Source organism: Pseudophryne corroboree, chromosome 5 (assembly GCF_028390025.1).
Source record: "Pseudophryne corroboree isolate aPseCor3 chromosome 5, aPseCor3.hap2, whole genome shotgun sequence".
Taxonomy (NCBI): Eukaryota; Metazoa; Chordata; class Amphibia; order Anura; family Myobatrachidae; genus Pseudophryne; species Pseudophryne corroboree.
The window spans coordinates 296,555,337-296,582,094 of NC_086448.1; the positions used below are offsets into that span (position 1 = coordinate 296,555,337).

Below are 26,758 nucleotides of genomic sequence, written 5' to 3' on the forward strand. Positions count from 1 at the left end.
CAACCACTGACGAGTTCCAAAGACAGGGTGGAGCTAAGCATGGGGAGAGGCAGTGACTGAGGTGACCCATTTTATACCGAGTCTGTTAGTGTGTGTGTGTATGTATGTTTGTGTGTAATATATATATATATATATATATATATATATATATATAGAAGAATTGAAATAAGGTGGCACTCAGGAGACTTGTATGTGGTGAAACCAGCAGGTGCTTTAGTCAACGTTTCGGGGATCGTGACCCCGTCTTCAGGACACACACCTCCCCTCCCGGTCTTCAGGTCACGATCCCCGAAACGTTGACTAAAGCACCTGCTGGTTTCACCACGTACAAGTCTCCTGAGTGCCGCCTTATTTCAATTCTTCTATGTATACGGAAGATATACGGGCTGCTGGCCTGGTTGGAGGGCACTGGAGCATCTTTTACTACTTGCTGTCCACCATTGAGTGCCGGACCAGTACACACACACACACTCTCTCTCTCTCTCTCTCTCTCTCTCTCTCTCTCTCTCTCTCTCTCTCTATATATATATATATATATATATATATATGTCCATGCCCGGAATTACAGACGAGGCGGCACTCCATCGGTCTTATATGAAAACATAAAAGTGATTTATTGCTCCATAGGGCACCGTTTCAAGGCTGTGCAGCCTTTTCGTCAGGGCGTGATATACCAGGAGGGCACCTCGGCAGTCGTACTACTGAACCCAGGGTGCCAATCTACACAGTATGTATGTATATATATATATATATATATATAGAGTCCTCCAGGAACAAACGGCACTCAGAGACAACGAATGACGTTAATCCATAGGATTAGGCATTAACATCACTATGGAATAACATCACTTTGATCATATTTGTTGTCTCTGAGTGCCGTTTGTTTCTGGAGGGCTATTGCACATAGATCTGGCACCGAAACAAGTTGTCCTATGTATGTAAGTGTCGGCTGCTGCTGGATGTACATATATATATATATATATATATATATATATATATTGTGCTTTAGTGATAGCATTACTGCATTACTGTGTTTAGACGTAAAAAATTGCAGCACTTCACCAGATCTAACATATATATATATATATATATATACACACATATCTATTTATATATGTATGTATATATATATATATATATATATGTATATATATATATACACACACACACACACAGTATATATCCACATATATTTATATAAGTGTGTACACAAAACCCTTTTCTCCCATACTTAACTTACTTAACATGTACCAGTGAGGTCAGCAGGAGGAAAAGCCACACCAGAGAGCCAGGTCACTGTTACTGATGGGATTGGGAGCCAGGTGTATCGAGCCATTAGGTTCCTTGCAGAGCGATTTGCGAGTATGTGGAGAGTGGGCGGGGCCAAATGCAACAGTGGGCGGAGCTTAACTTGGGTGCCGTGGCTGCATTTGTTGAAGATAAGTCCCACGGGCGTTTGAGAAGTTCCACAGGCTGCAGCTGCTGCAAGCACCGTGTGAAAGGACAGCAGACATCCTTTTTCTTTTTTTTTGTTAAGTGGCTCAGCGGCGCCCTCCAGTGGCTGGCACTCTAGGCAGCTGCCTAAAGTAGTGATGGGAAATCTAGTTCAGTTTGGTGATTAGTTCATTATGATCTAGTTCACTGAAGAGATTAGTTCAGAAGATTAGTTCATCTAGTTCATTTAGATCATCATTTCACTCACTGACTCTGAGACTGAAAGGAGTGATTAGATTTAGAACTAGTCTAGACTATTACACATAGAGTAGGTATTTCTAATACTAGCTCATTGTAGGAGTTATAATCTTTTTCAAATGATCAGATGTGTGTAATATGTCAGATTTTTTATTTTTAAGAAAAGCAATAAGTTATATAGCAACCTTATAGTGACATATGTATCTCTGCAATATTAATCCCATTGTTGGTACTCCTTTTTACTTCATAATATGCATGTGAAAGACCCAAATCCAGAGTAATGTCATAAGTCACTTTTAGTTTTTTCTGCTTTTAAAATACAGTAATTAAAAGAAAAGAAAAAGTCCCTTTGCCCCAATGTAACAGACCTTAGAGAGATAAAGTGGAGATGTTGCAAAGTAACCCATCAGCTTCTGTCATTTATCTTCAACAGTAATAGTATATAAAGTGACAGAAGCTGATTGGTTGCTAGGGACAACTGCTCAACTTTATGTCACTTGAAGGTTCATAGTACATATCCCCCTGTGTCTTGTGTGGAGTAATCATACCCTACAGAAGGCATGTCCAAACTGCGGCCCTCCAGCTGTTGTGAAACTACATATCCCAGCATGCCCTGACACCGTTTTGCCGTCAAAGAATGCTAAAGCTGTGTCAGGGCATGCTAAGATGTGTAGTTTCTCAACAGCTGGAGGGCCGCAGTTTGGACATGCCTGCCCTACAGGATAGCATGCAGCACTCAGCACTGTGTCTTTAGCTGATTGGGAGTGTAGCTTGTCACCTAAAATACTGGGGGAATGAATCATGGCTATATGCAGTTCAGCATCAGCTCCATACAATGCATATGCCTGTGCACAGCAGTGCCACACATGGTAGCTGAGAAGTACTGTACTGACTCGTATGGCTGTATGAGTCATTGAGTCAGTGAACTGTAATGAATCACTGACTGAACTACTGAACTACTTGCAAGGAGAGTGACTCGTGAGGACAATGCAGTTCAATCAGCTTCACAGAGTCCACTGACTCCATGAGCACAGCAGTGACCCCTGTGGCAGCTGAGGTAAACTGACTCATGAGTATTCAGTATTCACTCTCTCACACACACACACACACTGATTGGTTGCTATGGGCAACATCACTTCTATAGAACTACCTAAGTATATGTACCATCATATTTTTAATTATTTCAAGACTGAAGGTTCATCAGACAGACATACATATCCCCCTATGTCTTGTGTAGAGTAATCAGACCCTACAGCAGGCATGTCCAAACTGCGGCCCTCCAGCTGTTGAGAAACTACACATCCCAGCATGCCCTGACACAGCTTTAGCATTCTCTGACAGCAAAACTGTGTCAGGGCATGCTGGGATATGTAGTTTCACAACAGCTGGAGGGCCGCAGTTTGGACATGCCTGCCCTACAGGATAGCATGCAGCACTCAGAATTTGTCTTTGGCTGATTGGTAGTGACAGTGTACCTTGTGACCACCTAATATGCTAGGTGAATTAATCATGGCTATATGCAGTTCAGTATCAGCTCCATACAATGCATATGCCTGAGCACAGCAGTGCCACACATGGTAGCTTAGAGGTACTGCACTGACTCGTATGGCTGTATGAGTCATTGAGTCAGTGAACTGATCAGTGAACTGTAATGAATCACTGAACTACTGAACTACTTGCTGAACTACTGAACTACTTGCAAGGAGAATGACTCACGAGTCGTCAGGACAATGCAGTTCACTCAGCTCCACAGAGTGAGTCCACTCCATGTCTGAGCACAGCAGTGACCCCTGTGGCAGCAGAGATGTACTGACTCATGAGTATTGCTGAGTGACAGCTGAATAAAAATAGTGCTGCAGCAGCACCTACACAACACCCAGCAGAAGATTTAGCACAGCAGTATGCACAGGAGCCAGTAGTACCAGAAGTAGCAGCAAGTGTTTGGACATCTGGACTAATAGGACAGTGATTGTATCACAGAAAGGTGAGCAGCATGACCACACATGCTCACTCACAGACACACATAGGGGTAAATTTACTAAGGTGGGAGATTTTTACAACTGGTGATGTTGCCCATGGCAACCAATCAGATTCTACTTACCATTTATCTAGCTGCTTCTAGCAGATAATAGATATAATCGGATTGGTTGCTATGGGCAACATCACCAGTTCTAAAAATCTCCCACCTTAGTAAATTTACCCCATAGACTTTGGCTAGGCAGTGCAGATGCTATTTTTTATTAGATCTGTATTGCTGGGCTGTGTTGTACTTTTAACTTTCATTTCACAGCATCAGATTCAGGAAGTGAAAATCCAGTGAATGAGACAGTGAGAAGCCTAATGCTGGCTCTATTCTGTCTGTGTCTGACTCCTCCTTCCTGATGAACTAATCTTTGCCAAAGCTGTGAACTGAACGAACTAGTTCACTTTGAAGATTAGTTCATTTTGAACTAATCATTCATGAACTACCCATCACTAGCCTAAAGCTGCCTAGTGGTAGCGCCGGCCCTGTGTACACAGCCTTAATTTTGAAGTGAATGCAGTCCCTACATTGCCTATAATTCCAGCAGGCACCATGAGATCTATGAAGAGAGGGGAAGGACATAAGCACCTGCTAGTGTAGTGCATGAAATATAAATACAGTTATCACTTTTATTACATAAAAGTAAAATATATAAAAAATGTGAAAGATAATTTGGATATAAAGCAAAACTTGTTTCCATGGGTCCGGTGAAATTTAAACACATAATATGATTTTGTGTGAGGCTCGTGCTCCTTCACTTCTCAGTTACAAGTATTTCTTCCAATGACTGTACCTCAGGAAATGAGCTGCAATGGGGTAATAATGCTTGATGGCAAAGTATGTGAAAGGTAACAATGTAAAGTGCCAAATAATAAATAGGCTTATATGAAGAAATGGAGTCTTTGTTGTCCTCACTTTCACAGCACACCTCAGGGTTCTCTGAAGAAAGCAAATTATACTAGGCAGCATCCTAATGCAGCACTTAAATAAGATCAAGGTACAGTAATGCATGTACATCAAAGTAAAAACAAAGAGCTCAGGTATAATTTTTTTTCATTACTTAAAACTTCATCAGGGGGATAATAACAATGTCCATGTTAAGTATAAACACTAAACATGAATTGAAAAACAAGAATGTCGGGCATGATTGTACGTGCATCCATGTCATTTAAATTTTACTGCACATAGGGCCTAATTCAGATGTAGTTGTTCTTGTGATTGCTGTTGCTATCCTTTGCCGTTGGCATTCGCGGCTACATGCTAATATGGGCAGATGCTAACTTGAGCATAGGGATGCCCACTGCTGTCTCTTCATTTCCGTCCGACGATGTACAACTGCAAAAACATTAGTACCGTCATCACATATGGGGTCACGCCACAGATTCTGAGTGGCACTGAAGAATCGCAGGCTGAGCTGTTCTCCCATGACGCAGAGGGCTCCTGTAGCAACTGCTGAATTATGCACACCCAGAAAATGCCATCTGAACGTCTGTGACACGCATGCGTTTGGCCAACCACTCCGTTAACACCCACAAGCGCTGTCTACCTGTCCCTAATCCCTAATTTGGTGAAAGTGCCAAATTAAATGTAATGCTGCGATGCCCTGTTGTTGCCCAGCCACGGCAGTCCAGGAGGCCCCGTACTCCAGGAGCCACCCCATTTCTGACCTATTGTTCTGAATAATTGGACTTACCTAGAATTGTGCCATATTCACAAGTGCAGTCATGCTAGGTACCCTAGTTAAAATAAATGAGGGTCAGGTGCGGGTGGGTGCAAGTCTAAGAATGTTTATTATACATGTTACACATTTTTTTCACTTATATTAATTCACCCCCATAACACCCCTTTTTTTCTCACCTATCCCTTAATCCTTCTCACTACACATAATTATTCCCTGCGATGCCCTGGGGTTGCTTGGCTGTGGTTTTTTTGGGGGTCCCGTGCCCTAGGTTTGAACCCCTATAGTGTTAGGTACTGCAGCAGAGTGGAGTCCCTTGCCGCGGGGCTGCAGCTTCATGCATTGATCAATTCATAACTAAACTCCACTATTTATTATATGCTAAGCTGTATGATATCAGTAATGCTAGAGACAGTGCACCTACAACACCCCCCTTTTTTCTTCTGTTAATCAGAATGGTGCCAAGCTTCAAATGGGTGTATGAGCTCAAGGATACATATTGTCAATCAATGTAGATATTTTATCAAAGAGAATAGGAATCACACGTACAATAATAGAGTTTAAAACACCTTATTTGAATCACACAATTGTTGGAAACTATCATCCCAGTCCATTTCAGCTAGGAAAATATGCTGCACGGCCCGCCGGAAGACACTGTGTACGATGCCATGCCGAATGCAGCATGGCATTGTACATCACACCATCGTGCCCTGCATCATGCAAGTGTGTATGTACGGCAGGATGCAAGGTCCAGCCGCACGACAGATCAGCTGGGAACACATCGCTCTGATGTGTTCCAAGCCTAACTCTGATTCATTGCAAATTCCCTCTTCGTATACCCCTACACAGATATTCAGCACTGCAATGTACAGAACAGTAGCTAGACTCATTTACCGTGTAAACCATTCTTCTATCTGCAGTTCTAGACAGTATTTTACAGAATCCATTATGTCTCTAGTTACATACGCAGCCATAAACCGTTAAACAGCCATAAAAAGTTGCACCAACATGCACCAGTTTGAAAATACATCCGTTGTGCACAATATCTGTGCCTCTCATCCACACTCATTTCCTGCTCCCATTCAGTGTCGGACTGGGGCATGGAGGGCCCACCGGGGGAATGCAGTGATAGGGGCCCATACTTAGGGGTAAGGCCAGTCTAAAAAGGGGGTGTGGCCAGCCTCCACAGAGGCTTGAAATACACAATAGTCTAGTGCAGTGTAATGCAACATATCTACCATGTATAATACAAGTGCACAGTCTGGAACCTGATCCCTAGAGGAAGGAGTGGGCACTCAGGCAGTGGGGCCCACCGGTGGTTTCCCTGGTACCCCTGTGGGCCAGTCCGACCATGCTCCCATTCCTGGTTACAGGACTGTTTTTTCGGGCTGCACAAACTTTTCTCCTTGACACAAATTTCTTCAAAGCCGTCGGCGCTGCTAATACCGGAGAAATCACTCAGAAAATGGTGCAGCGGCCATTTTCCCGATGATTCATGCAGGTGCAGTAGAGAGTGGTGGGCGTCATGTTTCCAGAAGATCTGCGCATGTGCAGAGTCTAAGGCGCCACAGAGAGGAGGATGCCCACAGAGAGGTCTGCACATAGAGAGTCTGCACATGGGTCCCCTCCTCTCTAAAACTGCCCCTGCTTAGAAAATTGTTAAACCAATTCATATGATACTTATTCTGCTTATATGATAATAGGGGATGTAGTTATGTGACTGGTCAGTCACAATACCGATGACTACATCCCGCACCCCTCACAATCCCAACAATCGACATGCCAACTAACAGGGATTATTCCCACTCGTGGGTATCCACGACACCCATAGAGTGGGAAAGGAATCTGGGGCTTTGCACTCGCCTCCCACACCAGCCATCTTACAGCTGGGTTTCCGTCGACGGTGTGCCGCCGGTCACACACACCCAACCCGATAATAGCATGTGGTCAAATTGTAACTGCGCATACTGTAGTTTAACTTACAGCCAAACTATAAACAGGTCTACAAGCTTTGCTTGTCATTTATTTATCGCAACTATGAAAGGAATTACGGAGCTTCCGTGGCTGGTTTTCATGCAATTAATGTATGGCGCAGTGCAAAGTTGTCTAAAAAAAGGAGATGACAATGATTTTTATTAATGGACATTTAGAAAATGATTGGCTGACATGATAGGATCAGTGCAGGGGTGTATCTAGGGGTCTGAGAGCCGCTGGCAAAGTAAGGAACTGGTGCCCCTCACCTCCCCCACCTAGGGACACAGCGGGGGGAGTTACAGATAGGCTCAGGTCAGGGACACTGAGGGAGAATTACAGGGAGGGTGCGGGTAGGGACAGTGAGGTAGAGGGCTTACAGGAAAGCTGATGTCAGGGACACTGAGGGGCAATTACAGGGAGGGTGTGGGCAGGGACACTGAGGGGGAATCACGGGGAGGGTACAGGCAGGGACACTGAGGTGGAATTGCAGGAGGGTGTGGGCAGGGACACTGAGGAGCAGTGCCCGCCCCCCCACCACCACCATATTTAAAATTCGGCCAGTGCGCACTGTAGGTGTAAACTATAGGGGTGTGGCTTTATGTGTTAGGGGCGTGGCAACAAAATAATACCAATTCATATTACGCTGCACAGTGTCCTCCATTAATCAAATGATGCCACTTACACACATTACGCCAGGTAGAGCCCCGTTTTACACATTACTCCAGGTAGAGCCCCTATTACATATTACGGCAGGCAGAGCTCCTTTTTACACGTTATGGCAGGCATTACTCCCTTTTACACATTACGGCAGACAGAGCTCCCTTTTACACGTTACAGCAGGCAGAGCTCCCTTTTACACATTACATGCGGTTCTCTGTCCTCAGTGCCAATGTACTGTGGGCCGAGAACACTCGGCATACACCTAGCTACGGCCCTGTACAAAAATCATGAGAACTCGGAGGTAGGCAATGTCTGCTCTCCAGCTATGGTGGAACCACAAGTCCAAGCATGCTCTATCATGTAATGTCTGTCAGGGCATGATGGGACTTGTGGTTCCACAGCATCAGGACCCAGGCACTTCTCTCCTCTCACCTTTCTAAGGGCTGGCATGAAGAGTCCCTACCACTTGCTGCTGTTCTGCTCACCCAGTTGTAGTTGTGTGGCTGCTGCATGATCCTGATCTCATGGGACACTGTCCATCCGTTGCCCAGAGACCAGGCCGCTCACTGACAAGCACAGGCTCGGGCAGAGGGGCTGCTTAGGTGCAGTCCAGTAGCTCGCTGGCCGCTCACTGCCGCTGTGTGTGGTTGTAGATCTAGAGATTTTCAGCTGGCATGTCCCCTGGGAGTACAGGTCTACAGGAGTGCCGAAGATCGTCACTGTAACCTCCAGGCAGGAGAGGGAGGACATGACTGCCGGGTTGCCGTTGTATGCACTGCATTGTAACTCTGGCAGGAGCGGGTGCAAGGTGAGGGGAGGATCGGACACTACAGAAACCCGCAGCTCACTTTAACCTATGGTGGTGGCGTCGGGCACTACAGCAACCTGCAGCTCACTTTAACCCACGGTGGTGGTGGTGGTGGCGGCGGCGGAGGGGATCGGGCAGTATTGCCGCTGCTCATTATATCCTCTGAAGGGGAGCGGATGAGGAAGAGAAGGTGCCTCGCCCCTCCCCATACCTGGAAGTGCCCTGCTCCCCGGCTATAGTCACCATCATTGTGACTGTAGTCACAGAGACTGTCAGAGTGCAATACGCTTCTGAGAGTCCGGCAGTGTATGAGCACTGCTAAGGGATGTACTCAGTGAGAACTACTATGTCATTCCACCCCCTGGCGCGGGTGGCACTGCCAGGCGGCCCCCCTCTTGGCCGGCGCCCCTGGCAAGTGCCATCCTGTTCAATAGGAAAATACACCCCTGGATCAGTGTTCAGTGTCTTCTGTCAGTAGGCATTCTGTGGAAATCCAGCTGCTGTGAAACTGCACATACCAGCATACTATGCCAGTTTTAGCATGCCCTAATTTCAAATCTGTGGCAGGGCATGCTGGCATGTGTAGTTCCACAGTAACTAGAGTGTGACTAGTTGCCTAGCCTTGTTCTACACATTTCAAATGTCCGTTTTCCTATAGATTTGTCTATCTGTTAATAACCATTTTTGTTATATTACTGTGTTCCCATTTGTAAAGTGCTTTGGAATATGATATAACACTGTATAAATACAAGTTAATAATAATAATCTGATAAATGTACAGGCCAAATAAGCATTCGCCTTATCCGCAAATATTCTGAAGTATTGTTTAGATATACTCAAGGATTTGGCAGCTTTCGGTTGCAGTAAATAGTGAATGTGAATCCTAATAGTCTGGATGTGCCCCAACAACATTTCTGGAACAATTCCGCAGTTTCTCCACCTTACATACTGTAATGTGTGGATGAGTTCTGTATTTGGTTTTCTCACAGTGCTACTTTAAAACAATTCCTCTTTGCTCATGTAATTTAAGATAATAGATCTGCTGCTAATACCATTAATAAAGTAATACAGTAGATCATTAAACACTGATTTGTTGAAATAGATGTAATCTGTTTATTGGATACTACCCCATCAGTTAAATTAAAAAGTTCATTAATGTTTGTACTAGCCAATATAATATTAATTCAGTATTGCTGATAGAAATCATGGATACATGACACATCATGGCCGGGATGTAATGAAGGGCCTAATTCAGAGTTGATCACAGCAGAAAATTTGTTAGCAGTTGGGCAAAACCATGGGCCTACTTCAGACCAGCACATCTACGATAAGTCTTCAGACATGCGGGGGGACACCCAGCACAAGGCTAGTCCGCCTCGCATGTCAGGCCCTCCCCCCACCCCTCCATCCTCCACCCCACACATGTACAGAAGCATTGCACAGCGGCAATATTGGGTATTTTGTTTCTGTGCAGGGTAAATACTGGCTGCTTTGTTTTACACTGCAATTTAGATTTCAGTTTGAACACACCCCACCCAAATCTAACTCTCTCTGCACATGTTATATCTGCCCCCCCCCCCCCCCTTGCAGTGCACATGGTTTTGCCCAACTGCTAACAAATTTGCTGCTTCAATCAACTCTGAATTAGGCCCGAAGTCCGCATCCAGCGGCCGTGCAAGATGCCGGTCAGACTTGGAAGTTTTTTTAAAAGGGCAATCATTTACAAGGCATGGTTAGACTTGTAAATTATTGCCCCTTTAAAAAAATGTCGGAGTTCGGACGACATCCCGCATAGCTGCTGAACTCTGACTTCATTATATCCCGTCCCATATGGTAAATTATTTCTCAACATATCGCCACTTTTCTTTGCTTTAGTATTGTGATTCTTTAAAAAGGTGTTAGAATGGGATCGGTATGAAATACCTCCAATCAAAATCCCGACGTTCAAAATCCCGACACCAATTGACCGATGGTCAAAATCCCGACAAGGTCAAAATCCCGACGTGGACAAAATACTGACATTTAAAATACCGACAAGGTCAAAATACCGACATGTAAAATGCCGACAGGTCAAAATACCGACATGATGTTTTTGTTGTTTTTGTGTGTGTATGTCGACATAAGTCAACATGGACACCATATAAAGTGTACCGCGTCCCCTCGCATGGCTCGCTGCGCTCGCCATGCTTCGGGAACGGTGCCTCGCTGCGCTCGGCACACTATTATATTCCCCCTCCAGGTCCACTGGGATGGTAAAGTATGAACAAGTCGGTTTCAATGAAAAAAATCATGAAAAACTCATGTCGGTATTTTGACCTGTCGGCATTTTACATGTCGGTATTTTGACCTTGTCGGTATTTTAAATATCGGTATTTTGTCCATGTCGGGATTTTGAACGTCGGGATTTTGATTGGAGGTAAACTGACTGCATCCCATTAGAATACTTTTTAGCATTATATTACAATAGTGTACTGTACTATCTATGGTTCTGCTAGGGTGTGACTCAGGTCCTCCACACTTCATTGCCTGCTTCTTGTCACTAAATTGGAGCCAGTGCTATGTGATCTCTCCATGTTCTCTGGGGTAATGGGTTCCCACGACACCCCTGGAGGGAGAATAAATAGCGTGGCGCACGTAGCAAGGGGCTCTTTTGCGCTCACCCTGCTGCAGAAGTATATAAGGCCTCTTTATATTGGACGTTGCAAGCGCAATTTGTGACTTGTCCCTTTGGCAGTCCTACATTTTATCTTTGATCTAACCTTACTGTGTTCTCTTTCTTAGTCGCGACTTCCATTTTTTGTATTAGTCTTCATCTTATGTATCCTGCATTATTTAGTCTGTTCTTGCCTGTTCTATTATCGTCTTTATTTTATTCTGGTCCCATCACCCTTAGCCAGTGTTGGACTGGGTCATGAAGGGCCCACCGGGAAAATGCAGTGGTAGGAGTCCATGCTTAAGGGTGTGGCCAGACAATAATGGAGGTGTGGCCAACCACCACAGAGGCTTGCCTAACCTTTATGGTAATGTACCAGATTAATAACAGCAATGCACTGTAGAAAATACACCACAGTCCTGTGCAGTATAATGCAAGTTATGTATAATTAGATTACATTAGGATAGAGTTTGGAACCTAATCCCTAGAGGAGGAGGAGGGCCCACAGGCAGAGGAGGTGGGCCCACAGGCAATGGGGCCTACCGGATGTTTCCCCTGTGGGCCAGTCCGAGCCTGCCCTTAGCTTGCCTTGCTATTGTTCTGAAGTTTTCCAAGCTATTCAAGTCCTTTGGGAATCCAGGTACATATGGGCAGCCCTGAGGTAAAGGAAGCTGCTGTAGACACTAGGGCATACTAAAACCATGATATTGTGTGTTGTATCCGTGCTCTGTTTACTGTTTGTTTTGACTGGCTTGACTTCACAGTTCTCTTTTTAATAATGCCTTTGTTATCTCTTGTTATGTTCATGAATTGTAATCCTTCTCTGCATAATATTCCTACCCTTCCTATCCATTTATGTTAGCTCCTTCCTCCCTCCAGTATTGATCAGTGATGTCCTGCAGGGCGATATAATTGCATAGTGGCATAGTGGATAGGATTACTACCTTGCAGCACTGAGATCATGAGCACAATTCTTAACCAGGGTGCTGTGTGGAGTTTGCCTGTTTCCCCTGTGTTTGGATGTTTTTTTGTCTGGTGCTCGATTTTCTTCCCACACTGCAAAATCACACTGGTCGGTTAATTGGATTCTGACAAAGTGATCACTAGTGTGTGTGCTTATATATTAGGAAATTTACATTCTAATCTCCAATGGGGCACTGATATGAATGACAAATACTCTAGGTATATCACTGTGGCATTATATAAACAGTAATAATAAAAATCATTATACTGTACTTAACATAGAGTAGTATAAAATCCTAGTCCTGTCTAGCAGTTCCCAGTTTGTTATGTTGGGCCATTGTTGTGGTGTATGATGAAATGCATTCCATTTTCCATTAGAATAACAAGCAGTGATATGTGGAACTTTCTGTTGTTATGTCCTCTGTAATGGGTTTAATGTTGTTGTGCCTTTGTAAGGTGGCAGGAGCAGCATCAGCAGAAATAATCATTTTAATGTTATTTGTCTGGTAGCGTACAGAGAGGCTGAGTCACACAGATACGGCTACTAGCGGTCATCCGTCTGAGTATATGCCGATCTTCTTTCTGGCCCAGCTGCTGCAGCACATCTTCATGCCCCAGCTGCTGCTGCAGCACTTCTCTCTGCAGCAGCTGCTGCAGAACTCCTTTCTGACCCGGATACTGCAGCATTTCTCTCTAAATTGATGGTGCAGCACCACTCTGTGCCCCAGCTGCTGCTGCAGCACCTCTCTCTGCATTACAAGCTGCAGCACCTCACTCTGCCTCTCAGGCTGCTGCAGCACCTCTCTCTGCCTCTCAGGCTGCTGCAGCACCTCTCTCTGCCCCTCAGGCTGCTGCAGCACCTCTCTCTGCTTTTCAGGCTGCTGCTGCAGCACCTCTATCTGCCCCTCAGGCTGCTGCTGCACCTCTCTCTGCCCCTCAGGCTGCTGCAGCTCATCTCTCTCTTCCCCTCAGGCTGCTGTTGTGCGGCTCTCTCTGCTCCTCAGGCTGCTGCAGCACCTCTCTCTACCCCTCAGGCTGCTGCAGCACCTCTCTCTGCCCCTCGGGCTGCTGCAGCACATCTCTCTCTTCCCCTCAGGCTGCTGTTGTGCGGCTCTCTCTGCCCCTCAGGCTGATGCAGCACAGCCCCCTCTGCCCCTCAGGCAATTGTGGACATTATTTTAATTGACACATAGTGGGATTATCAGGTCTGGGCTGGCAATTTTGGGGTATTATTTTCATTGAGTCATTGGGGGATTTTAAAATCTGGGAGCAGGGGCAATGATGATGCATTATTTTCAGAGAGTTTGGGGATCACATTTGGGGAATTATTTTGAATTGAGGCATTAGGAGATTATCAGATCTGGGGGTGTCCGTTTTGGGGCATTATTTTCATTCAGAGATTGGGTGGTTATCAGGTCTGTGGGGGGGTCACATTTGGGGCTTTATTTTCATTGAGAGATGGGGGGGTTGTGAGGTCAAGTCAATCATTGCATATATAGTGTTTTTAATTTTTTTAAATTAAACAAGTAAATAGATAAATACAGCTACTTCCGTAGCGACTCTACCATGGTGTAATCTGTATAAGGGGCTCTACTGTGGGGCGTAACGTGTATAAGGGGCTCTACTGTGTGGCATAATGTGTATAAGGGGTAGTACTGTGCGGTGTAATGTGAATTGGTACTAATCTGTGGCCACGCACCTTCCCAATGAAGCCATTGTTTATTTATTATCACCAGTAATTTATATAGAGCACACATATGCACGGGGAGAATATACAAACTCCACAAAGTTAGGCCATGTTGGGAATCGAACCTATGACCTCAATGCTGTGATGGAACAATGCTAACCATTACACCGTCCGTACTGCCATGCCCCTATATTGTTGTTGCAAACCTTCGTCATGCACTGACTATATTTTAAACATAGGAGGCACCCAAAAGGAAACTTTTGCTCTGCGCTTCACGAGGTCTAGAACCGACCCTGTCACCAATTTAGGATTTTTAAATATTGTTTCTTTTCAAATGTTACATGCCACTACATGTTGGCTAGGTCCCCAATTCAGTGCAGGGAAGGGGGGCACCAAAACACGCCCTTGCTCCGGGCACCATGGCGCCTAGCTACACCTTTGGTACTTACCATTCCTGCTCAGTACTGCATATGGTTCTACCATCATGTCTTTTATGTGTGCTAAGAAGACTTCTGTGATATCTATGACTTTGCTTATTGTTTCTAGGTGTGGCACAGGTGGAGCATAAGCTATGCACTCAGTATGACTGGAGCAAGGATGTCCTCCTGCAAGCCTGGCCCACAGCTGACCCTGAATATCTTCGTCAGCCTGACACAGTGGAGATGTCTGTAATGGTAAGAACGCGATACCCCTCAGTTGTACTAAACACAATACTTTGGCGCTAGAAATTGGGAATTTAGGCATTGTATAATGTTATAGGCATTGTTTCAGCTCAAATACATGTAGCATATTTAGAACTATATTTAATGTATTTGTTATAATTTGTAACTAAAAGAAAGTTGCACATGAGGAGTAAGGACAGTCCATAACATTTACTGTGATCTGTTTTGCAGATTAATAATAAAATCTGTGGGACAATCAGCCTTCCGTTTACTGTATCGCAGGATGCAGAGAAGGTGCAAACCCTGGTCCTGCAGAGTGAACTGGGCACATCATACCTGCAGGGACGCACCATCAAGAGGGCGATCCTTTCTCCGAGAACCGCTCTCATCAACTTCCTTGTGCAGCAGTAATGTGTTTCACATTAAAAGCCTTGATACCAGCTATCCGTATGTGGACGAATTGTATGGAAAATGTTGCAGAATTGACTGCGTTAAGTACTTTTCAGTGCATCCATTACATGAATCTTCACAACATATTTTCTTTATTTTATTTATTTAATTTTTATACAAAGTACAGTACATGCGGACCCTCAGTTATTTGCGTTTCAGTCAACGTCAGATGCATACCGAGGTCTGGAGATCTACAGACGCTGCTTCGTTTGTGTCTGATTTCTGTCAAAATTTGGTTAATTCCTTTATAAAAGCTTTCAAATGATATAAGAGGTGCTCACTTACTGACATATTCTGTATTTGTTGGTTATTGCTTTGATGATTTGTTTATATGTATCATTTCCTTCATCCGCTGCCTCTTTATTTAATTTTTTGGTTTTTGCTTTAATCTCATAGCAAATTGTTACTGTTCATCTGGAGTGCCAGGAACTGAATTTACTTACATTTTTTTTTTTTATTGACTTAAAAAAATGTTGTGCTATATATAAAATTATGAATGAAATAAAACAATTTTGGGCCATAGGGGAACACTGATTAAAGCAAATGTGACATATAGCTGAAATGCTGCAGTTACTGGCCTACCACCTTTTCAAGATCTCCTTGATGCCATCTATAGTGTTTGTGACTGAGGACCTAATTCAGAGTTATATGCAAATTGATTTTATAATTGTGATATTTAGGCTATAGAACTGCTAATGTTAGCAAGTGAAGCTGCCGGACAAAAATGAAATGAGCCGCCCACTGAAGCGATCGCAAACCCATTCGCAACTCCGTACACTGGCCACAGCAGTAGCAGTGCAAGCTCAATGTTTCTCTGTGTACATGATCGCAGCTGCCGTCAGATGCACACCCCAAAAATCTCCATGACACGCGTGAGTTTTTGCTGCCACTTCCTGTTAACACCCCCAAAAGATCACTTCCTGTTAATCACTCTGCAAAAAAAAATCCACACTGCAAGCAGAATCGCAAAGCCACTTTTACACATACACAGTGCAATCGCGGCACATGCGCATTGTACAACTCTGCATTAGACCCTAAGTCAGGTGACTTGGCTGAAGCAGATAAGGAAGGGAGGGCATTATTGCAAGCTGGTGCACAGAAAAATACAAAATCACAGTGTAACACATAGCTTTATTATTATTATCATTTATATGGCACCACAAGGGTTCTGTGGAAGCTAACATAGTACATAAACAAATTAGCAAAACAAGAAAACAATGACTTACAGTACAAGACAATGTAGGACAAGTACATGGTATATTAACATTGCTGCATCAGGGGACATGACACTGAAACATCAGGGTGGCAGAAACCGAGGGTTGAAAGGGAGTATGGAGTAGAAAATAGTCGGTAAGAGAGGAAAAAGCACATGAGGGGAGAGGGCCCTGCTTGTGAGAGCTTACATTCTGAAGGGGTGAGGCAGACAGACTTTGGTGACATGCACAATTATTCCACAGTTGACATAAATGTCCCAATATAATTTCGACTCCCATGGCCAATAATAATTTGCAGTTATGTACAACATGATTCAGTTATATTAAGGCAGGCATTGATAATTATTTTAAACATTTAGTAATGTATATTTTCAAAGAAAATCTTCCATCTGCAGTTTTTATTTATGCAATAAACTTCTCTACCCAAGCAGTTTGCAGAGGTCTAATTTAAAAAAAACTTTAGTTGTAAACTCTGGGTACAAATAGATTTATTATTCAAAACACATTGACAATTGAAGAAAAAACAGCATCTGTTATTATTACTTTTAGTAAGGTTCTAATAATCCTCACTTATGTGTACGTCAGCTGCTCAGACTGCTACCTCACACAGCTCCCTAATCGTCCGTGACAGCTGCTTTTTAAAATCTCTGCTTCTTAACCTGCGCGTGCTGGCTGCCTTCCCGCCAGACTCACGTGCTGCTCACTGCTTCTTTCTCTGTCTTCTCCAGTATCCTCGTGCCAGGGTATGGGCAGGGTCCCCTCAATAATAGGAATCCTAAATGGAACTTTTTACTTAACTTTTGGGGGCACAATAAAGTAAATAACCATGTACAACAGGCATAAACATTTACTGCAGGCTCACCTGTGTGAACATCGGTCATTTGAGTAACCCTTAGGTTATTGAGAATGGTTGGTGTTTTTACGCAGCCAAGGTCAAATAAGCTGCGTCTTAATATGTATGACATGCCAAGAAAATAGGTCCGACACTCAGGGGGCCCTCGCCACCCCAAACAGTCACAGCATGTGTAGGGGGCACAGCGACCGTCATCGCACACAGAGATCTGCGCATGTGCAGTACAGATCCTACACATGAGCAGATTTGAAAACATTGTAGATGAACGCAAACCATTGGGTTTACATACATCTCTGAGTCTGGTCCTGTGCGTATAGAGCTTCAAGCTTTATAATACTAGTGACTTAAACTGAAAGCTTAATACTTCCAAGCAGATCTGTCATAATGTTTTCTGTTGAACTATATTTATTCATTTTACTGCATATTGTTACTGCTTGTATTTTTCCAATCAAATGTATCAGATGAGTACATGAATGCAGGTAAAAGCACACAGGACTATTTCTAGACAATTTGTCTCTCCCCCTCCCCCATAGATATTGTAAAAATAAAAAGGGGTGTGCCTCACTTCAGGGGTGTGGCCTTCACTGTAATTGGAGTGGCCTTGCAGGAAAAGACTACCTTACACCGACACTGCTCCTTACACCAAATTATGCCCCACACAGTAATTCCCCTTGCACCAAATTATGCCCCACACAGCAATGTCCCTTGCACCAAATTATGCCCCACACAGTAATGCCCCTGATACCATATTATGCCCCACACGATTATGCCTGACACAATATTATGCCTCACATAGTAATGCCCCTTACAATTATGCCACACTACCTGCTCGTTGTCAGGGGTTTGATGATGCGTGGTCCCAGCACTGCTGTGCTGTTCACGTCTGTCTAGTAAATGTCCCTCCTAAAATGGTGAGACATTTTCAACAGTATTCCATGCGGATGGTCTGAGCACATGGAATACTGGCTAAAACAGACAGTGGCCATGGCCGCAGGTGACCCGTGCAACTGTACGGCTCGCCCAGCCCTAGAAATGGCCCTGAAAGCACATGGCTAATACAGATTTACTTCATACTTGTGTTTAAGTCGGTGAGATTTTCAAACATCAAAATTGAAATGTTGAAATATAACCCATGAACATAAACTACACTGTTCATTGTTAATCTGCCATTCCACTGCAGCTATGTTAAAAAGCGATGTTTTCCACCCTCTTCTCTACAGAGAGCTATAGCTCCTTACCTATCTTTAATACATGCCTTAATGGGGTCTGGTACAAGTCCAAAAGTTAGGAATTCAGTCATTTGACATTACTTGCCTGCCCCTGTGTATACATCAGTCCTGTCAAGTTGACAGCCTGTGTCTGTTCACCTTATTAGCAGGACACTTTGCTTCAGAGTAGTGACCAAGAATGCGGGGGATATATTGAGCATAAACACTCCACATATTTCATTTGTCTCACTCAGCTCCATAATACACAATCAATAATATATTGTTCTTAAGTAGTAACCGCATTACTACTGGAACCCCCACTGCAGCATCTCTCTTCCTGTCCAGCTTTCCCTCTCTAGGAGTACAGATGTCCATAGCTCCCATAGGGACGCACGCGCCGCTCTGTTTAAAATTTCAAGAGACAGGTGCCCAGAAGTCACATTGGCACCAAATTTGAACACCACCTATATCAGGAAGTTCCGGGGGACTCTCCTATGCCAGAGTATAAACTCTCATACCGTACTCCAGTGTTACAGCCTCAGTGCTATGCCCTGTGTGTTCCTTCCTGCATCCCCCTTGCTCCGTCCCTGATCCTGCCTTCTCTGTACTCCTTTCCTGACATCCTAGTGTCCGCTCCCTGTTCCAGTTCCTGATCTGTCCAGCTCCAACCCAGTTGTCTAAATATCATCAACCCCTGTACATAGGAACCTAGACAGAGGGCCGTGACCTGCTTGTTGGTTGCATTGAGGCCCAAACCTCCTTGCGAGGATACCTGGTGAACACCACCAGGCAGCATGTTAGACTCTGCACCTCTATTCTGGGTCTCTGCCATTCCTAAGGTATGGGTTAGCATCCACTAATCCATTCGTGAGTTACGACAATGTGTATTATAATAAGGGAAAATATTCCTTGTAATAATATTGTCTATATACTAATTAAACATGCCCTAAATACAGAGCAGATACAACATTGTTGATTATTGGGGCTATACATTTATACATTTATTTTAAAAATATTTTAATATAGGGGTTAATTCAGTAAGGATCGCTAGTGCTATCCTGACTGCATTTCCTGATGTTTGAGTCCTGCGCATGTGCAGAATGAGTCCTGCGATCGCGTCGCACATATGCAAACGCCTCTACCTGATTAACAGGCAGAGGCGTTCGCAGGGCAGGGGCGGCCAGCGTTGGGTGGCGTATTGCCCTCGATTTCCATGAGTGCCAGGGACTGCATCGCAAGATGTAGTTACCTTGGCATCAGAAGCCACACTGAACATTTTCTATTTTCAGAAAATATTAGCCTAAACAAAGAAACAGCATCAGCCATAGATCAGTAGAAGTGAGACGCCAGAGTCACTATATGGGATCGCAGACTGAGACAGCCCCAAAACGGTCACGACACAACTGCATTTTGGCCAGCACTCCCCATAACCGCCCCCAAATGGTGCCTGGCTGTCACTCACTTTGCTAGTAAATCCTTTCTGGGACCCCCATCATAAGCTTGTTGCACACTGCACAGTGCGACATAGACGCATGCGCAGTCAGCCGATAATTACTCAACTGCAAAAATATCAGCTCTGCCTCCATCTTTGAATCAGGTCCAATATTTTGAGAATTGTCTTAAATTTGGAGAACACATTTTGTAAAGTTATATTGTTACTACAACACAACGTTTGCTATGCACATATATCTTCCAGAGACACAGATACCAAAGTCTATTATTTCATCTAAAAGCCAAAACAAATAAGAAAAAAATTAGTACCATACAGTACATAAGATATCAGAACTACTCTGTTTTATGTTTTATCTACTAACGTTTAATACACATGGTTCACACAGCAAATGATAAGTGCAGTGGTGTTAACTTGGGCATGCACAATACAATTATCTGGAAGACAATCCGCCAGATCTGGCTGGTTGGAATGAAAATCTGGTAATGGATGAGAGCAAATGACAAATCAACAACATTTGCTCCAAAACACTGAAAAACAGACAAAAATGTTTTTTCATGTTAATTGGTTAAAGCCTTAATTAAACCAATTTGTCTAAGTTATGCTAGCCATACAGCAGAACGATTTCTCTCCAACCAGCCAACTTTTTGGCTGGTTGGAAAGATAACCTGGCAGCAGTGTGTGGGAACAAACGATTATCAGCCGTTTGCTCCCACACGCTAAAAAATGGCCAAAAACGGTCAGGCCAACTAGTTAGGAATATCAAACCTGTTTGATTTTCCCAACTAATCGTTCAGGTGTAGGGGGAACTTCCCCCCAACTGAACGATAAGTAGGCAGTGTCCGCCTACTTCTTTTCCTTCACTGCTGGCCCAGAGTGTCTGTCAGCGGCAGCATTGTGGTGCGGGAGGAAGTTCAGGGGCAGCTGTGGCAGTCTATCACTGCTGCCGTGCTGCCCCTGTCACCCCGGCAGAGGCAGAAGTGGTCCTGGAGCTGGGAGGAGGTTCAGGGGCAGCTGCAGCAGTCTATCACTGTTGCTGGGCTGCTCCTGTCACCCGGCAGAGGCAGAAGTGGTCCTGGAGCTGGGAGGAGGTTCTGGGGCAGCTGTGGTAGTCTATCACTGCTGCCGGGCTGCCCCTGTCATCCCGGCAGAGCAGAAGTGGTCCTGAAGCCGTGAGGAGGTTCAGGGGCAGCTGCGGCAGTCTATCACTGCTGCCGGGCTGCCCCTGTCACCCCGACGGAGGCAGAAGTGGTCCTGGAGCCGGGAGGATGTTCAGGGGCAGCTGCGGCAGTCTATCAATGCTGCCGGGCTGCCCCTGTCACCCCGGCAGAGGAGGTGCTGCCTGGCTGTAATCACTGGGGTCAACTGCAGTGTTGGAGCAGAAGGATCACTACCTGGGGTAGCTGGAGCCGGGGGGAGAGGTGTTCGCGGGTATCACTGTCAGGCTGCAGTCCTTGTCATTGGCCAGTCACCTGACCCCTGCTGCCCATACCTGATATTCATCTGTACAGCAGCCTGCGCTCAGCACTCCCAGGAGATGGACTGGGACCGGCTGAATGCTGTATCAAAGGGTATTACAGTTGAATGAATTGAACATATTGGGATTAAATACTGCAGCAAAAAGGCATCCTCAATACTGTGGAATTAAGCATGTATTAGCACTGCTGCTTCTTATAGTAGCCGTTGTACCTGCCTAGAGCAGTGTATTTGGCAATAATAAGCATTGCTGTATACATTCTTTCGAGTTGTGCATATATATTTACCAAGCGCTGTTACTTTATATATTGGCAGCTACTCATCTTCCTAAAAGCAGTGCATCCATTCAAATATATTGCCTTAAAATAACATACATCAATGGTTAATACACTAATGTACAGTATATGTAAGAAATTTGTGTTAATTTTCCCTCACTGCATGTGGCAAGAGCAGCATACGTGGCTGTGGATACTTTCTTCGCTTGAATAATTCTGTATGTATGTGCTAAATAGAACAGCCAGATGCTCATTTAAAATACAACATGTTTAATAGCTGCCTAGATTTTTAGTTACATAGCACTGTTCTTTTCCTCATTGTGTAAAGGGCCCTACACATTAAGCGATCCACCTCCGAGCTGCCTGACGGCGGATACGGGCGACCCGGCGGCAGGGGGGGGGACTGACGGGGGGTGAAGTTTCTTCACTCTCCCCCGTCACACGGCTCCATAGAAGTGCAGGCAAATATGGACGAGATCGTCCATATTGGCCTACATGCACAGGCGACGGGGCACCAGCGATAAATGAGTGCGGGGCCGCGCATCGTTCATCACTGCTGCCTCAACACTCAAAGATATGAACGGTATCTCGTTCATATCTTTGAGTATTGTCGAAGTCCTGCGTATTAGCGCGGGGTATGAGTAATTACGGTAGTATTTGTAATCGCACGGAAACGCCATCAAAAGCCATATTCAATATTTTACCTATATAATGCATAAATCACACACTGATTTATCCTTCTAGTAGCTAGTTACAGTTCACACATAAATTATCCTCCTAGAAACTCTAGCACAATGTACCAGATGGCCTTGTTTACGCAAAGCTTTGAAATCCTATGAAGAAGACAAATACCTTTGGTTACTCCTATTGTTCTAGAGTTGTCCAGTATCTGTTGAAGACAATAAATACTGGATTGTCATTGTCTTATCTGAAGACAGGAAAAACAAAAAGACAATATCCAGGAACCTAGTTTAACTGGAGAGAACTCAATTAGCAATAGCTGACAAATTACATACCAGACATTTAGATATCTAAGGTAATAACATTCATGGTCTGAACTCTTGGAAATGTGTGTAAATTTATATATATATATATATATATATATATATATATATATATGTTCCCTAACAAATTGTAGTAACAGGAATATGTATGTGTGTGTATGTATATATAGATAGATAGATAGATATATGTATATCTTGAGGATGGAAATAGAAAATCATATCATGTGTGGGATCATATTGTTCAGGGTCACATAAACAGTAATCTGGTGGGTATAAGAATATTGTCACATATTGCAACAATAAGTTATTAATAATACCAGATTTATGTATGATTAATGTGAGGGGTTTAACTGGTCATGGAGCAGGAACTCAGATGCAAACAACAGAAATCACATCTCAAGTCTTAGCCATGGCCCACCGCTTGAGCTGACCAATGATCCCCGGTGCACAGGATATGTCCCACCCCCGAACCAATGGAAGAAGAGCATACAGTGTCTATTGTATTGTGTTTTGACCAAATGTATAAAAAGCCAGCTGCAGGCCCGGTCACACACAATCTCTGAAAGATCATCTACCTTGATGATTGAGGACCGGGAAGCGCAGGCGAACAAACGTATGTAACATTGACTGTAGCCTTTATCTTTAATTGTATTGTGTTATTATTGTAACCCCCTGCTAAGTAAAATAACCGTTGGTCGGTTGGACCCCAACATAGTTTTTCAAATACAATTGGTGTTGTGTCTCTCCCTGCTAGATTTGTAAGTGTATTTCAGACACACGTGAAGCTGCATAGTGCTCATGGCGTGTCGTGTGTGTATGCACTGCATGTACTTTGTTCGTCCGTCACGGCGTTTGTACACAAAGTGCGTACACGGTATGGGACTTTGTACGCTAACTGAGTAATAAGTATGTAGGTTAAGGATTGCATACAGCGGCCACAGCGGCTTGAATTTAAGTGTATTGAATGTGTTTAAAGTATTGCTTTTAGTCCTGCAAGTAAATCAGCATTTACAATTGGGGGCTCGATCCGGTTTTTTCACATGCTCACAGGCTAGCAGATCATAGCAGACTTTAATCTATCAGCAAAGGGTGGAAATACATCTTTAAGTTAAACCTTTTTCTGGTTGCTTGGATGTTTTAAAACTCTATTTTTGTGCTGTTAGATTGCGTCTGCTCTGTCTGGTCTGCAGAGGTGCTGATAGAACCCGGAGGTAAACAGGAAAAAAGCTATTTAAAAAATCTGTGTAATTTTCTTTGGTGCCAAAAGCATAACAAAGCGTACCAATATTTTGCATACTCCCCCCACATAGTGTTTCCATAGGTTATTAGTCATTTCTAAACCTGTGTGAAATCAGATACATTTGTTTGCTATACAGTTAAATTTGAAATAAATGTATTTAAGGGAGTAATTATAAAAATACAAAACGCAGTCTGGCCCAGTCGTAAAGGGTTATACAGAAAAAGTGTGGGTTGTGTTTGTGAGCAATTATAGTTGGTATTGCTCACATTTATAGAGATTGTGTGATTTGTTTTATTGCGGATGCACGTTTGTACACGTGGTCCGGACAAAGTACAGGAGAGCACTCGTGGCGTAAAAGGTTGCGTAGGAATACGGACGCTAAGTACAAAGCACACAATATTTGTTCAATTAAAGGCGGGATAGTATACATTTAATACAATAGCACATAACTATCCAATTTCAAAAACAGGATACCTTAAAAATTTAGTTTAAAAAACTGTAAGTACCTCTGGGGTAGAGCGGCCAACCTAAGGGAGTAAACATTTTCTGTACAGAAAAGAAAAACAAGGTGTATTTGAGTGAGTGAAAGTGGAGTGAGGATTTGAACCCCGGAACTTCGGGTCTCGTGGGTACACCACGGGAGGCTTGGTGGCGTGAAGTGGCTGACTTACGTTAATACAGATAGAGATAATACGCAAATCGTAAGGAGATTACGTAGAGGAGCATGATATAGAATTGTGCAGAAGTATAGAAATTGTGAATTGAAGTTTAAAGGTTTTGTATTATGCTCCAGCTGAGGATCGCAGCTGTATATTCAATTCCAGTGGTCGTGGGGCGGATAGGTAACAAGTACCTATACACTGTGTGATTGGACCGCATGTTTGTGGGTGCGATACATAGCACAACTTGATACCCCTTTACGAGCTTTTGCATAAAATCACGGTATCATTAGCGCTGTGTAGAGCATATGCAAGCGTGATTTGTGTAAGTCAAAAAGGGAAGTTTTCGCTGGTCTCTCTCAGGAAAATCTTCAATGGTAGATATTCACTGGAAAAGGTAAGTTACTCCTAAAACTTCCAGTGAATAGAAGGCAGTTAGGTCCTCACTGGGTACGCGGTGGTCACTATTGGAGTGAGTCGTGGTAAGTCAGTGGAGAAGGAGCGAGTGAAAGCATTAGGTGTCTTCCACCGTCTATTGTGTTGTGCATTTGGGGATTGCGTTTATAGGCAAAAAGTCCGCGATGGGATCCAATTGCACAAGCAGTGGGCGTTTGGTAGCTAGGGTTCAGGCTGAAGAGTTGGGATCGAGAAGGTCAGAATTGCGGCCGAGAGGGTCAGCGAGGTTTATTATGTGTGAGAAATATGGGCCCTCATTCCGAGTTGTTCGCTCGGTATTTTTCATCGCATCGCAGTGAAAATCCGCTTAGTACGCATGCGCAATGTTCGCACTGCGACTGCGCCAAGTAACTTTACTATGAAGATAGTATTTTTACTCACGGCTTTTTCTTCGCTCCGGCGATCGTAATGTGATTGACAGGAAATGGGTGTTACTGGGCGGAAACACGGCGTTTCAGGGGCGTGTGGCTGAAAACGCTACCGTTTCCGGAAAAAACGCAGGAGTGGCCGGGAAAAACGGTGGGAGTGCCTGGGCGAACGCTGGGTGTGTTTGTGACGTCAACCAGGAACGACAAGCACTGAACTGATCGCACAGGCAGAGTAAGTCTGGAGCTACTCTGAAACTGCTAAGTAGTTAGTAATCGCAATATTGCGAATACATCGGTCGCAATTTTAAGAAGCTAAGATTCACTCCCAGTAGGCGGCGGCTTAGCGTGTGTAACTCTGCTAAATTCGCCTTGCGACCGATCAACTCGGAATGAGGGCCATGGTTCACACACGGAGGCTTTTTGCAATGAGTGGGTACGTATGACTGTGGAAGATAGGGCCCCATTCCCAAAGGTGGGTAGCTTTGAATCAGAGGTGTTACAGAACATAAGGATTAAAATATGTCTGATTAAATCCAGAAAACAAAGGGTCAGACATACAAATTGTTTAAACGTGTGGCAGCAAGAGGGGGAGGTGCAGAAGGAACTGGCTTGCACAGCAAGTTCCAAATCTATTGGGAAAGTGATTGCGAGTGCACCACCACCACCATATATTGATGGGGAGAAATTAGCTACAAGCAATGGTACATCTGTAAATGATAGAAAAGTGCAGAATCAATGTGTTAACCTTAACCCTTGCAAGTTGTATCCTGTTTTGAATTCTCTCCAAGGTTATAGGTCAGAGGAAAATGATGTATCCATCCCACTCTCAGCCCTCATCCAGGCAGTCGCCTTACAGGAAATTCAGGTGGGCCCTGTCCAACCAGTAAGAGCAGTAACAGTATCCCCCACTGAAAGGACTGGTGAGATCACAGACATCGGTAAGTGTGAGACTGTTCATTACACAGAGACATTAACACCTCACAGTGAGCAGATTAGAAATGGAATGGTAGGGTTATATCCTGTCTTGGAAATAGTAACTCCCAATGGGAGAACCGATAGTCAGGGAGTAACCCTCACCAGGAATAATGTAGTGTATTGCCCATGGACCAGATCAGAACTGCGGTCAATCATTTCAGAATTCCCCGATCCCTGGAAGCATTTAGCCAGATGTCAGAAGTATGTAAAGGATCTGTGTAATGCTTATGAACCTGCAAACAAAGATTGGCAGATACTTTTGAAAGCGTGCCTACCCCCTAATATTGACACCCAAAAATGTATTACTGATTGTAAATTGGAGTCAGATGG

General features: G+C 44.1%; 1 protein-coding gene across 5 annotated transcripts in view; it reads left to right on the forward strand.

The window, feature by feature from the left end:
* LARS2 (leucyl-tRNA synthetase 2, mitochondrial) overlaps nt 1-15,805 on the forward strand; it is a 706,190-nt gene extending 690,385 nt beyond the window's left edge. For 4 of the 5 annotated variants that reach the window (XM_063922423.1, XM_063922424.1, XM_063922422.1 and 1 more), the window contains 2 exons: nt 14,685-14,812; nt 15,032-15,805. In XM_063922423.1, coding sequence (XP_063778493.1) covers nt 14,685-14,812; nt 15,032-15,211 — 308 coding nt within the window. In that variant the 3' untranslated portion in view covers nt 15,212-15,805. Of the gene's footprint in view, nt 1-14,684; nt 14,813-15,031 lie in introns of those variants that run through there. The other variant, XR_010177698.1, reaches the window with a different exon arrangement.
* Nucleotides 15,806-26,758: the final 10,953 nt, after the last annotated feature.